The sequence below is a fragment of the Podospora anserina genome, chromosome 5 (genome assembly GCF_000226545.1).
Source record: "Podospora anserina S mat+ genomic DNA chromosome 5, supercontig 7".
In the NCBI taxonomy this organism is placed as follows: Eukaryota; Fungi; Ascomycota; class Sordariomycetes; order Sordariales; family Podosporaceae; genus Podospora; species Podospora anserina.
The window spans coordinates 335,731-350,338 of NW_001914840.1; the positions used below are offsets into that span (position 1 = coordinate 335,731).

The window sequence follows — 14,608 nt, forward strand, 5'->3', positions numbered from 1 at the left end:
GAAGATTTAGGTTGGGGGGGGGGGTATGTGTCTTTTTTGTTTTTGTTTTTGTGCGTAAACTTTTCTCAAGCGAGCGTGGGTGAGATTAGTGTAAAGGGAGTATTAGTGATGAATGTGAGTGCTGCGTGATGAGAAAAGAAAATGCTGTTCGGGTGTTGGGTGAGGTCGAGTTATATAGAGGAGCTTTCTCCGGCTCAAGCAGATGTTCTGTCCACGATGAGAACGAACACGCCAAACCAACTCTAACCGGCAGCGCGGCTTCGAAGTATTGGGCTTCTAGCACATGCCGCCGAACGTTGCATTAGACAAGCGGGATCAAACTCCGGCGCCGCCACCACCGATGCGTGGTTGGTTTACTTAGTTCTGCATCGGCCGGTTCCAACATGGCGGGTCAACGAAACCGCCGTGAACGGGCCTATACGCTAGAGGCAAACCACTTTCCAAGTGTGTCTCACGAGTCGGATGGTCAGAATCATAAGCATGCTCGGGCTATCGTGGCAAGGGACTGCGTCGTCGGTCTGTCCGGCCCCTGAGTAAAAGAACCACGTGCGGGATCACATGCGAAGTCGAGAACAATTATGGTATCAATTTCAAGCGTGTCGTGAAGACAACACAAATCACAAACCGAGGAATAGATTCTTGAACTGAAACGTTGGATATCCCCCCTTTTGGCTCTCCCCTCAAGCACCCCTTGCCTTGGCCGTCACGTAAAAGTCGATCGGCCGCACGTTGAACCACCCATCCTGCTTCATCACATACTGCTCGTCCACCGCCTGAAAATCAACTTCCTTGATCAGCTTGGCCGTCACCACCACTAGAAACTCCCAAGCCCAGTGTTTGCCGATACATTCTCGTTTGCCATTTCCGAACCACTTCTTGACACCGGCCGGCAGCTTGGTGAAGTTGTCGCCCACCATTCTCTCTGGCTTGAACTTGAGAGGTTCCTCAAACACGGCTGGATCTCTGTTGACTCCAGCCAGAACAACGATCATGGCCTGGTTGTGCGCAATCTGGTACTTGCCGCCTTGAAGCAGAATGGGCGACTTGTCGCCATTCTTGGACGGAATTGGCTCAATGTTGAAGCCCGGAGCCGCGCAGCTCAACCTCAGCGTCTCTCTCACAATCCCCTGGATGTATTTCAACTGGGCGATATGGTCTTGCCTCAGCGCACCGTCTCCAACCACGCGGTCCAACTCCTCTCTGGCCTCGGCCACCACCTCTGGATTCTGCAGCAGAAACAGGATGGTCGCTGTGACTGAACAAGGGGCCGTGGAACTGCCGATCGGCATGCTGACAATCTCATCAATCACCTGGCTGTCGGTCAATTTCTTGCCTGTTTCCGGATCCGTGGCGTTCATCAACGCCCAAAGCAAATCCTTGCGTCCGGTAGAGTGTTCGGCCCGGTATTGGATGAGCTCTGCGGCAAAGCCTCTCATCGTCTTGGTCGCCTCCTTCCACTTGCCGTTGTATAGCAGCCAGTTGAGGAGCTTCGGCCTGTTGGGTCGCCTCATTGCTTCTGAGGTAGCATCCTCCATGGCCTGGATCATGGGATGCTCCTCTCCTTCCTTCATTTTGATGGCTCCCAGCTTCTTGCCAAACAGTGTCAACATTGTCGCCTCCAAGTTCAGGTTGTTGAGGTCTTTGAGAGGTTGGAACTTGGTCCCAGGTTCGAGACCCTTGGTCCACTTGGCGATCAACTCGTCGGTGCACAGCAAGAGCTCGTCGAAATGGTCAGCGACTGATTCCGTGCTCAGGTGTGGCGCGATGATGCGGTGAGCGATACCCCAGGATTCCTCGTGGTCGTATGCGGTAAACAGCGCATCGTGCACGGCGTATCGGATCTCGACGATGGGCCCGCCAACGAATTTGCGGAACCGAGTCTCGTCGCAAATCTCTTCTGCTAGAGCAGCGCTGGCGACAAAGACAATTTCATGCCCCAAGACCTTGATCTTGAAGATCTCGCCATACTTTTCAGCCAGCGTGCGCAAAGACCACCAGGTGTTGCTCGGGTTGACGTCCATGATGTTGCCGAGCAGGGGAAGGCCTGGAGGGCCAGGGATGGTGAGTGGGGAGGACATGGTGTAGGCAGTGTCTGGAGTTTATCGTTGTAGAAGTGAGGGAATGGCGATAGGAGAGGGGGGAGATGTTCTCTTTAAAAGCGTCCAGGAATGAGGTTTTGCGTCATGTCGGTCAAGGGAAAAGACGTGGCTGGCAGGGTGAGACAGCATTTCTCAAGTCCCACCATGGGCACCGTCCGCCATTCCGGTCATGGGGATCATTTGGTGAGTCCAATGAGATTTGCTGTGTGGTGTAAGCCATGTGGGTGCAGCGACCTTTTGGGTGCGCCACTGAGCAAGAGGGAGCTGAGACATGCAGGGATTTCTGGCCCTGGCCAGTGTAGTTAGAGCGGCTTGTCTCGCAGGCGGGTCGTGATCGGCGCTCATCCGACCAATTGCTGGCACATCATTTGTCAATCTCGAGGCGGTTGTCGCGGGATCCTACTATCGATCTACGAAGCTTATTGGCACCTTTCCCAGAGCAGTTTACTGCGTGCGTTGTCACTCTCTTGAGCATAGCTCAGGTTCTGGATAATGTAACAGAAGATGTCGGATAGTGTATTTAATCTCCAAGCCGTAACATCTTCAGCCGTGAAACACTTCCAACATGGTGTCACAGGGTGCAAAGTCTCACGGTGAAAAGAATTGCATAGTTAATGACACACTAATACTTAGCGAATAGTTTGGATAGGTTCCGCATGCAACTTGTACTCGGCAGCAATAAGCCCCTGTCACGGAGTATCTTCGATCGACACATTCGTACTCCTAGTTATGGGTGCTGTCAGCTGCGGCATGAGCCTGCTCGGAGGTCAAAGAGGTCAAGGCAGTTACGGTACCTTCTTATTCCTCTGTCATAATGGCCATATCTGGAGTTATGAGGGATGATAGAAGTTTGGAATGAAATTGTCTGCCAGGACCTCACTTTCATCTAGCAATCACAATGGAATTGTTATGAACCTACTTTGGGATTCTCGAGGTTCAATGTCTATGGCTTTTCCCCTGCAGTACTCCTTATCGATAAGATTGGATCGCTGTGATGGTTGGTTAGCCCTGAGGTTGGCAGAGGAAGGTATGTTGGATTTTACTCGTTCACGTTTCTAGTAGCCTGGGTCTTACACAGTCGCATGTGCACTAGGTAGCTAAGAAGGTCTCAAAGGTAAACGCCAGAGTGCGTGTGAGGATGGTGAGCACTGCTGGCGACGAGGGAGAGATGATGGACGCCACCTTCATTCACTACATGAATATAGAGCATTTCCTCGTGGTCTTTGTCACAACTAGTTTCCTTTACACGACAACTCAAGCTTATGCCAGAGACAAGAGCCTGGTTCAGACGCTCCCCATAGACAGGACGGGGCAAAGAGATAGAAACGAGATGAGTACACCCTGCAAAATCCGTGTTGAACATACCTTATCTGGCTTGATTACGAACAGGGATGGTGTTCAGGCGATGAGGCAGGTTCCTCGGGCATAAATCCTGGTGTGAGGGCGCATATATCCAAGTAGGTAGCCACAAGTTCCTCTCAAAATCGCCGGCTCTCTCTAACGTTAGGTGGATAGTGGCCCGTAACCCGTCCCCGATGTGTCTAACATCAGAGCAGAGATGTTGACATTGCCCCTGAGCCCCTTGTGACACCGGCATTGACACGATGTCAGCAGAGTAGGTACTTAGCCACTGCTGGACCTGGGCATTCATGTGATGTTATGATTTATAGCTTAAACACGTCGCGGGTGGAGGAGCCAAAAATTGACGGGTTGAGCTCATGGGTTCCTGACTCCATTCCAACAAAAAAAGTGATGATGTGGTCATGCTTGGTGCATTCTATTCGATCGAGGTTAGACCTTGTCACCACCCCGCATGTTCTCAACGGATCAAATTCTGAAAGAAAAACAAAACGGTAGGGAGCGTTGAGGGTTTCCCCACCGATGGATTGGCGCTAATCGAACATCGGTTCACGCCGGGTGAGGGGATGAAGGGACCCACGATGTCCAAGACATCCTGACGGAAGCTGAGATCGAAGCTTAGCGCGCGAACGGATGGGGCTCGTGCGTGACATGATTTTTAACAATTAAGAATCACCAAGCATGACTCGTATTGGACTGAGGAGGAAGCAAGGGAGGGAAGAGAACGACAAGCGATATGCCTGGCATCAGACAATGCCAAATGAGGGTGTGGGGGATCTGATAAATGACAAGTTGTCGACCCTCCAAGCGAATGACAGGCGTCTGCGCTGGGCCGAGTTCGGACCTTTTTGTGTTCTTGTGCAGGAGATAGGGCGGCATTTGCAGAGTATTGAAAGAAAAAGAAGAAAAAGAAACTGACATGACATATGTCCCAAGATTAGATGCTGAGAGGATGCAAGTGAGTACATATGGTCGCCGACTACCACCCAAAATGAATATGCATGTCTCACAAAACCCAAGTTCTGGCCACCATTCACATCTCCCCCAGATGCATTGTGGCTTGGCGAGTTCCGATGCATTTCGGTGGTGGATAGCTCGGATTGGTGCGGTCTCATCCACACATCCTGGCATGCATGCCCGTGCAGCAGGGCTGGCCCCTCTCTGTTGCAATTGGTGACGGCACTCGGAATCCACAAGCCCACGATCCTGCTCGTTCTTTTTCTCCATCTCAGCCTGGACCCGCGGTTGTCTGTTTCATGGCATGCTTGGCAGATGGCGAGTCTGTGCAGAGAAGCTATGTATGTACATAGGAGTGATAGCTCCTGATCTCCTGGTTGACCCGACCCATTGGGACCACCTCTCTTCCATCCTGCGGGCGCCCGGGTCCGTTGTCCTTGTTGATCACTCAAAGCCAGCCAGTTCCTCAACTCCAATGTCGACCTAATCTCAAGTCGCGCAGCTGCTATGTCGCCTGCCATGGACTCGGCAGCCTACGATGCTGGCTTGGCTCAGTACATCGGCCACCCGGTGCCGTATCAGTTTGATCCCGCCCTCCTCACACTCAGCTATGCTGTCAGTCTCGTCGGCGCCGCCTCGACCCTCGAGCTCATCAACCGACGGACCTCGAGAAAGGGGTACTACAACAAGTACGGGGTCCCGTCGCCAGACCGTTGCGCCTGTGATTGCTGACGGAAACACACAGTCTGTTGCTGCTAGCCGCCTCGGTGACCATGGGCGGCGTTTCCATCTGGTGCATGGTATGTTATCTTCTGAGCGCCATTTCGATCAAGTCTTTTTTACTTACGTTGTGGTAGCATTACATTGGCAATCGTGCAACAAGTCTGCTCAACGGGCAGCCCGAGCTTCAGGTTGTCTATTCGGTCCGCGTTACGGTAGCCTCCTTTTTCGTACCCATCCTCGTCTTGTGCGCCGCCTTTTTTGTCGTGACCAGCACCCGAAATGCCAGTGGCGTCAACTGGTGGCGCATCGGGGTATCTGGCATGTTGTCAGGGGGAGCCATTTGCGGCATGCACTACCTCGGCAACGCCTCCATCAGCAACTATCACTGCAGCTACCGCCCTGCCAACGTGGTTGGGTCTGCCCTCATTGCTGTTGCGGCCAGCACCGTTGCGCTCGCGCTGTTTTTTGTGTTTAGGGCATCTTGGACCAACTCCTGGTGGAAGAGAACTGGATGTGCCATCGTCTTGGCTGGCGCCGTCTCGGGCATGCATTGGTGCGGTGCTGTTGGGACCACATACCGACTGATGCACCTCCACTCGAGCAGTGAGATGGATACGAGAAATGTCACGGTTATTGTGATTTCATGTCTGGTGAGTGAGGAAAAGGTACAAGTAACCCTGCATTACTGACGACGAACAGTCAGTTGCTGCCTGTGCTGTCATGGCAGGGACGGCCATCTACTCGGCGCGAGTGCGCCAAAGCTACGCCAGCAAGGCCCAAAGAATCACTCTCGCCGCTGCTGTGTTCGATCATCAAGGCCGAATCCTCGTTTCCCCTGATGGAGCTCTGCCCAGTGAGGAGATTACCAGCAAGTTTCTCCAAAAGGTGTGTCTCTGCTGTCCGACTGTTGATCTGAGCGCCCTCGCTGACCGGGCGTGATAGACCCAAAACGACGTCTTCTCTACCGCACACCCCCTTTTCCACTGGGTCTTCCAGGCGTCGAGGAATTGGTCCAGCGTGACTGTGCTGCTGGGAAAGATGAAAAACCACCTGGCCGAGCTTCCGCATCGTGGTCGCAATGTGCGAACAGGCATCTCTCTGGTCGATGACGATGGCCATGTGATTGACAACTACAACGTGATCTTCCGCGAGTTGTTCTGCTTGGCTGCCGCCGGGCTTGCTGACAAGATGAACGAGAACTTGACAGACGCTGGTATTCTCTGGGATGAGATCTTGTCGACCGGTGGCCAACCGGATGCTGTGTCACTTCGCTCAAACTCGACGGGCAAAACGCAGGGGCCGGTCCCTATCACGTCACGAGATGCTGACATGGCTGAGAAGGGAGTTACGATTCACCGCCACAACCACGGCTCGCTCATGTGCTTGGTACGTGCTGTCGACAACCCTCGAGTCATGGACCGACTCGAGGCCTCTGGGTATTGCTTCGCCGACCCTCATCAAGTTGCCCACATCATCGGCACCAAGATGCAGATTCGAACCGCACATCTGGAACAGAAGCTGGCGAACATGAGGGATTATGCTCACGGTACAATGCTTGATCCCGGCGTCCATGTTGGCTTGTTTGCTGTTCGCACGCAAGTCGACAGCCACCACGGCCACGGTTTCGATCTTCTTGTGCAAAAACAGGCTCGAAATCTGCTTCCTAGCGTGGAAATGCCGCTCGACCGCCTTGAGCCGTCTCATTTGGAATTCCTGCGCCAGCTCCACGGCCATTCGGTCCAAGCTATCCTCCAACGGCTCCGGCGCGTCCAAGACATTGCACCACGCAACGCCGCTTTCGCCGCTCTTCTCAGCGACGCTGTTCGGGGTCTGCGTAGTGCCACCAACGACAAGATTTTGGACGATGCCAAACTCATTTCTCGGGTGGCCCAAGTACCTTGCCGATCGCCAGCGGGCTCCATGGCCACGAGGTTGGCGACATGCTCGATGATCACCTTTAGCATCATGATCCCAATCCACATCAAGGTCAAAGTTCCAGACCATGCGTTTGTCCCCTTGTACTTTTTCAAAACCCAGCAGCTCGTGTACGCCAACTCGCCACACGCGGCCGCTTTTGCCCGGAATGTGCACCGGGAGCTGAGCCCCGTCTTGAACTCTGCCTCGACCGCCCCCTCGAAGTCCCTCTCCTCCCAGCTACCCTTCACGATGTTCTCTCGCTTCAGGCGCCACAGAAGACCGTCGTTGGAGACGCGACAAGTGCGAGCCAGCAAGCTCGTTTCTTCCAGCCGGGAATGCATGGCCCCTGCTACTCCATCCAACAACCCGAGCGTTGTGTCGTTGGGTTTGTACCGCGGCGCATCGTCCACCAACGGACAAGACCCGGATACAGATCAGCTCTCAGACTCGACACTTGCCCCGGAAAGACCTCAGCATCGCCAACGCCCGACGTACGACCAGCAGCGAGCCACCGGTCCAAAACTAAACGTTCAGCCCAACAACGGGAAGCAACACAAGCACAACAAGTCGTTTGGTGGAATGGGCATCATGATTTCGCAGGAGGTGACTGTCGATGTAGATGCTACCACCACCGCTGTCGGACCCAAATCGCCCGCTGTGGCTCTTGCCGCCGAAGAGGTCGAAATGGTCGATGAGACCAAGAGGATCCACGAAGCCGATGAGAATCCCACCCCGGCATCACCACAAATTCCTGGGAGAAAGAATGGAACCTTTGTTCAGGAAATCGAGTTGGAGAACGTGACGAGCGTCTTGAACTTGAACGGAGGTACAGGCTTCTCCACCGCCAGGGTGGAGGTGAAGAAGGATGGAGACGCAGCCGAAACGCAGACGTTTGTGGATGAGTTGTTTTCCGACTGTTTAGCCCTGGCAAAGTATTGAGCGGCTGGTCATGACCAAAAGGTGACGGTGTAGGATTATGATACCCCTCTTGTGCGTATGTTTTCATCGGGTCATGGTTGTGTTTTGGCGAGCATCCAGAAAGTGCTGCCCTGTACATGTTAATGATGGAATATGCGGAACCATGTAATAGTATATAGTAATGAATATTGCTTGAAATCACACTTTGTTGATGAGCAGTGAGGCAACACCACTTGAAGCGAGCAAAAAAGGTTGATTACATTACTGATGCGAAGAAAAAGGGATATTATAAAAGCCTATATCCACTGTCCACTCTCACCCCTCGTTCCGCTCAGCGTGTTCATCATAGCCGGGGCAGTGTAGCCCGCAATGCCATTGTTCATGGTAGCATCCATATCACTGAGATGAGGTTGTTGGTAGCCAAACTGCAGCTGGGCGGGATCAATGTGTATTGTTCCGTGGACATTGGGGTCCGCACCACACGGAAAGAAGCCGGAAGCAGGATCGTTGGCGGCGATGTCGCTGAGGTTAGCAGGGAAGTAGACGAATCCAGGGGTTGTGTCCACCGAGGATGTAGATGTTGGGAATGGCAGGCTTGTGGCATAGTTTGCATCAAACCCACCCCATCTGCTTTCGGGTTGTACACAGTCGATGGGCGCATTTGGCTGCAACCGCTGTTGTGAAGGAGGACATGTAGCGCCAAGTTGAGATCGAACACGAATTGTGGGCGGCTTTGGCTCTTTGATACTGGCAAAACCTGAAGACAGTGATCGGTCTTGTTGCCCTTGCCGTGTCGTCTCCAAAGCCACGGAAGGGTATCTTGCGGAAGTCCTTGGTGTCGCTGTCTCAGAAGAATCAAGCCCAATGCCAGAGTCACGGTCATGTACGTTACTCCAAAGCACACGTGCCATCGATCTCGAAATGCGGTTGTTGGTTCGGCTTCCTTGCCTATTGACGTAGTCCATCTTCAAAGCCAATGTGGGTAAGATCGTGAACAGCCGACTCAAACAAGGACTTGATGATGACGCAAAGACCCTCAAACTGCTCCTCGTCAGGAACATAGGACTGGACGACAGGCTTGAGGTACTCGAGCTTTTGAACAAAGGCGGGCTCCAATTCATGGTGTTCGAGAACTGGAACAAAGTGGAACGGTTCAATCTTGTTGTCGGGGTCTTCAGGGAAGGCAAGCTGCCAGAGATGCTTCCACTGATCTTCATCCGATGGACCACAATCTCGGCCCCTGAACCTGATCCGGGAGGCTGTCTCGCTATTGATTCCGTCCTCTGGGTCTGAGCGCTTGTAGTTGCAGGGTTCTCGTTCGCAGTGCAGCTCAAGCGCATTTCGAGAGGGAAAACCCTTTTGCATCGCTGGCATGTCACAATCTCCGAGTCAGCCATGTGTTTGTTGAGAATGTGTTTCCTGGGCCAGTTTTAGTAATACTCCAGGTTGGTATTTCGGGGGTTCAGGGGTTCAGGGGCTCTGGGTTAGTTACCTGAGGTCGGAAAATTTGGTGAACATGGTCATGGCGCACGAGGTATGGTCCCTGACATTAAACCGAGAAGGATTGCGGGCACGGAAGATACACCGTAGCTTTGAGGCAGTCGAATTGTGCTCCTCTCCAGAGTCCCTTGGGTCTCCCATGATGCTTCCAGACTCCTCTTCGTCATCCTGGTCATTTTCCTCGTCGCTAAGTCTTCTCTTTTTGTTCGCTTTTGGTTTTTCCTTCCCCTTTCCTGTGGACTTGTCGATTTGAGATGATGATGGGCGTTGCGGCAGAGTACCAGCTGCCCCGGACGAGGGAATGTCCGTCTCAACTGGGGCTTGCAAGAAATCTTCAAATGAGTCTACAATCGCTGCAATCTGTTCTGCATACGCATATGTAATGACCTTACATGCCTCGAGAATCTCGCGAGGGACGTCACTGCTGTTGATCCCGCGAAGTGTTGGTAGACTGAAACTCAGAATATGATCTGCCTCCTCCACCGTGACGGCATCATTGTCGGGTCCAGCAGTGACCTCACTGTGATAATCAACGTCGTTCATGTCCTGCTCAAGTTCCGTGGGTTCTGCCGGCAACATCAAAGAGACTGCTCCCATCCCTTCCTGAATCTCTTTGACTGATGCATCTTGGCCATCCTTTTGGCCAATGCAAATATGGTCCCATTCATTAGACTCGTCGGACTCGTAACCAGGTGACGATGGAGTGGATATGGGGCCGCTGGGGCGCTCTGGTGAGAAGTGAAAGCCAGATAGTCGTGATAGTGACCTTGGAGTAGCGGGCGGTGACTTTCCCCGCGAAGAAACCCCGTACATAAAAGAATTGTCTTCGAGAACAACAGCAGAGTCGATTGAGGTGGATTGACGATGTTGCATGGCTGCTGAATCAGGTGTAGAGGACGGAGTAGGTGGAAGGCGGCCCATCTTCTTCAGGTTCCAAGGCACCCAGGCGTCTACTGTGGCATGACGTTGATAATGGACGGCAGTTCCCTCTTTCAGCGCATCCTCGTTGTCGAAATCCATTTCAATTGTAGGTGCTACAGGCCCGGAGTAGCGGTGAGTTGGACAAACGAATGGAAAATGACTGTGGCATGCACGGCATCATGCAGAATGTCAGGTAGTGGGACAAATCTCTGGGACAAGATTGGCAGAAAGTGTGGGAATGACAATTTCTTTGCATGGAAATCCCGAGAGACGAGGTCTCCCGCGATGCTGGAGTCTGCCTGTAGCAAGGCACCCAGGGCAGGGTGCCTCTTTGGGATGAACGGGTGATGATTGGCTCATGACACCTATGGTCAGCAGGTTGATGTTTCGCGCCCTTACAACTTGGTGTGTGTTACTGTTCGAAACGACTCCAACCCATCCATGATGACCACCACAAGACTAACTAACCGTCATCATCATCTCAGGTCGAGACATTCTACAGCAAGAGTCTAGTCACGCCCGCCTTGCCCAGTGATGTTTTGCAAAATGTTGCGAATTACTCGGTCCAAAAAGCCATGTCCAACAACCGCAACTGGTTCATCATCATCGATCTATATGGGGGTGCCAACTCGGCCATCACAAAGGTGCCCAGCAACGAAACGGCCTATGCGTTTTGCGATCCCAACAATCACCTCTTTCTTTACGAGTTTTACGACCGTGTAAACTTTGGCTCCTACCCATCAAATAGGTTTGAATTCTTGGACGGCTGGGTCAAGAGTTTCACCGATGGGCTCACCAGAGACCAATGGGGAATGTACATCAACTACGCCGACCCGACTATGAATCGAACCACGGCGCAGGATGTCTACTACAGAAAGAACCTGCCGAAGCTGAGAGGGCTAAAGACCGAGCTTGATCCCACCGAGCTCTTTTACTACCCACAGGCTATTTAGCCCATTTGATTGTGGGACAATCAGGGCCGGCGTGCAGCACAATGAAACGAGGGTCTCGGATGTGTCACGAGGTATTTTAGAGATTTATACAAGGGAGTTGAACAGGAATAATAGGTACCAGAGAAAGCTGGCACACCACCAAGCGAGAGAGAAGCAGAGTAGTAGTATCAGCCTTTGTTTTATTATCCGGAACAGAACAGGTCAAAGCTCTTGTCGAGTGAGTAGTACTTTGGTCTCTGATGCTCTGCGTAGTAGTAGTAATAGTAGACCATGCTGCCTGAAGCGGCCTCCTGTCCACTTCAGCACCGGCCTCGTGTTCAGACACCTTGAGTCTCAAAAAGCGCTGCTGACCAGAAACTCCCTTGTCATAAACCCACTTGTTTGATCCGTCTTGTTCAACGTGGTTGTATCCGTACTCTACTCCGAATTCAAAGAGAGCACCCAACCCCTCCATTGCGTACAGCACCGTCAGGGGGTCGAATGACGGACGAGGTGTTGCGTAGCCGTAGTAGACATACGCGGCCTTGACCGGGTCATCCCGCGGGCCTTGGTTGATCAGACGAAGGCCAGACGTCACGTTTTGCCCCATCTCGAACCCGGAAAAGGTGATTGGGCTGCCCTTCCAGGTGTTGACAACATGGGCGGTAATAGATGGGTTGCCCTGGCACGCAATGTTTTGGTTAGTAGTGTGCTTCTCTCTCTCTCTCTCTGCTTGCCCCCAGACTACCTACCTACCCGCAGTGGCCAGGGGTAGGGTAGGAGACAAATAACTAAAAAAGGCCATGTGGCTGGCTTTGGTAACTCACACCCCAAAAGTTGTATTCGTAGCCGGAGGGATATTCACCACCCATGATTACCAGTTCCGAGACCTTGGCGGCGATAAGATCGGGACCTGAAAGCGGGGAGTAGATATCTGACGAGGAATTAAGAAGCCCAGACAACTAGTTGCGTTCGACAGCACGCCAATGATAGTTAGCGATCTGAACAAGGTGGAAGCATGGCAGATGAAGCCAAAAGTAGTAGAGCGGTAAGGTAGGTAGGGGTGGTGGGGGGGCAAATATATTCAAACATTATCAAAGAATCCAATGGAAACGATGGTGACGCTTTGATCGGGGGCTTCGGAGAGGACTTTTCGATACAGCGCGACTGGGTCCCAGGCGTCCTCGGCACGGCCCCAGGGCAACGAACCCCCAGACCAGTGATAGGCCACTTTGCTTGTGTATTCGCCTTATTCAAAAACCAAGAATCGAAGAAGGTGACATTGGTCAACAGACGCCGGATCCCGATGGGTGTGTCATGACCATAATGGGCCAGAATGGCAGATGCTGCCAGGGCCGAGTAGGTGGAGGGGAAATTGATATTGACGGCGAGGAGGTCAACTGAAGATGATGTGGCTGCGAGCAGTAGGGCCCCGGCGTCGCTGAAGAAGGCAAGTAATTGCGCAATGAGTTAGGAGAGAAGGAAATGAGGCACAATTCTGAGGTAGATCGACTCACTCAACGTCACTGAATAAACCAGTGTCTATGATGAGACGTTTTACTTTTGTTGGAGAGGCGGCGTGTGCAGCATGTATTATGCCGGTGAAAGCCAGGAGGAGAACGAGGCGATGAATCATAATGTTCGATGTTGTTGTTATGATGTCGTGAGATGTTGGCAAATGATGTTTGAGAGTGACATCAAGGTCGTGGCTTGTAATGTTGGTGTAGGGTGTTACTTATGGCCAATAGCATGGCGGGGTTGGGCACCTTTGCCCCTACCATCTTCGCAACATATATACACTCAGGGTTCCACGAAAGCAGTTGGCGGAAAACATAGCGGCTGGCACCCTAGCTGGATAAGGGTATATAATATATATACATACAAACTTGCGTTCGACGCAGGCCAGAGGTGGCTGCCCAAAACGAGATCCCTCTCTCCAGTGGCATTGAGCCCCCCCTAACACACGCGTTTCCTTTGTCACGTCACGCATTGGTTGATTGTACTTGACTTATCCTTGCAGCGTCGTGCTCCAAGAAAACGCCGGTCAACTGCTTGCCCAAAAAAGTTAACTAAGGCAATTCTAAGCCAGTGATACACAATTAGCTAGAGCTTACGGTTTCGAAGTGGCACCTATGACATATAGATTTGTTCCCCCACTCCTTATATATCAGAGAGCCCCAGTGACTCCAAAGAGAGGGGGTAGATCGTGATCGGAGGCTATAAATAACTCCGCTACGTCAAATGAACCTAGCCGAATAGGCAGCGCCACCTACACTAACGTATATTATAAGCGAGTCGTACATATAAGCGAGTCGTACAGTCTCCACCACCCTACAACAACTATCCTCAATTATACCGCAACAATATTAGGAAGCAACTACAATTACATCAGAAACGGCTGAATCAGATGATTCCCCAGCCTCCTAGTAAGTGCGCGCGTTATGGCCAGGCTTACCGCACACACCACAGCACCGAACCGTCGTACGAGCCCCCCTTACACTACCGCTATCCGGCTATATTTCTTCTATTACTTCCCCACCCACGGCCTTCTAGTTTAGTAGATCCTATATATCTTATATAGTAAGTGATCCTTCGAGTTATATATATATTTTTTTAATTTTCCGGTATTTACTTAATACTTTATTAACCTTATAGAGCGAAGAGACCTCTATTTGTAAAAGGGTTATTTAGTATATTATAATTATCGTACTTTTAATAAATTAATTTATAGTATTTAATATTAAAGTCGCAGAATTATTTTAATAATTAATAATATGAATTTTAATAAATATTAAATATAAATTAATTTGTTAAAGGTTTTATAATATTTAAAATATTTAAAAAAGTATTGTATTTAGCCTTAAAAATAAAAATATTAATATATAAAGCTTTATATTTAATTTAAAAAGTATCCTTTTTAAATTATATAATATAAAATTAATATTTATAAAATTATTTTATATATTTTTCTTTATTATAAAAATAAAAAAGGTTTTACGGAAAGTATAAAGAAATTTAAATTTATTTATATAATTAATATATATATTAGTTTGGGGTGCGGCTATAGGCCTGAGAGTATAAGTAAGGAAGCGGGGCTCTTAGAGGACTCAGGGGTTTAGGGGTTATGTATATAAGCGGTCTGCTTCGGACATTCTATTTTAGACAGGACATCGACTTTTATTCTTTTCTTCGTATTTTATGCTTTACACGCGGGCAGGCAATTCTGGCCCTCTGATTAGGCCAATCCGGTACTTATTATATAGCCTGCGAGCCCATAGTATT

The 14,608-nt window shown here is 50.9% G+C and overlaps 5 protein-coding genes across 5 annotated transcripts; 2 read left to right on the plus strand and 3 right to left on the minus strand.

The window, feature by feature from the left end:
• Window positions 1–680: 680 nt before the first annotated feature.
• PODANS_5_12510 (uncharacterized protein) lies at window positions 681–2,078 on the minus strand (the record flags this gene model as incomplete). The annotated part of the gene is made up of 1 exon (XM_001904484.1): window positions 681–2,078. The coding sequence occupies one exon, from the start codon at window positions 2,076–2,078 to the stop codon at window positions 681–683; it is 1,398 nt and encodes a 465-aa protein (XP_001904519.1).
• A 2,844-nt stretch (window positions 2,079–4,922) lies between these two features.
• On the plus strand, window positions 4,923–7,994 carry PODANS_5_12520 (uncharacterized protein; the record flags this gene model as incomplete). Its single annotated transcript, XM_001904485.1, has 5 exons — window positions 4,923–5,136; window positions 5,175–5,215; window positions 5,273–5,788; window positions 5,838–6,023; window positions 6,081–7,994. The coding sequence occupies 5 exons, from the start codon at window positions 4,923–4,925 to the stop codon at window positions 7,992–7,994; spliced, it is 2,871 nt and encodes a 956-aa protein (XP_001904520.1).
• A 275-nt stretch (window positions 7,995–8,269) lies between these two features.
• PODANS_5_12530 (uncharacterized protein) lies at window positions 8,270–10,493 on the minus strand (the record flags this gene model as incomplete). The annotated part of the gene is made up of 2 exons (XM_001904486.1): window positions 8,270–9,392; window positions 9,466–10,493. 2 exons carry the CDS (start codon window positions 10,491–10,493, stop codon window positions 8,270–8,272), a joined length of 2,151 nt encoding a protein of 716 aa, XP_001904521.1.
• Window positions 10,494–10,870: 377 nt separating this feature from the next.
• On the plus strand, window positions 10,871–11,347 carry PODANS_5_12540 (uncharacterized protein; the record flags this gene model as incomplete). Its single annotated transcript, XM_001904487.1, has 1 exon — window positions 10,871–11,347. A coding segment is annotated over one exon (477 nt), but the record flags the coding sequence as incomplete, so codon positions are not given.
• A 1,063-nt stretch (window positions 11,348–12,410) lies between these two features.
• Window positions 12,411–12,962, minus strand: PODANS_5_12550 (uncharacterized protein; the record flags this gene model as incomplete). Its single annotated transcript, XM_001904488.1, has 3 exons — window positions 12,411–12,561; window positions 12,588–12,726; window positions 12,854–12,962. 3 exons carry the CDS (start codon window positions 12,960–12,962, stop codon window positions 12,411–12,413), a joined length of 399 nt encoding a protein of 132 aa, XP_001904523.1.
• Window positions 12,963–14,608: the final 1,646 nt, after the last annotated feature.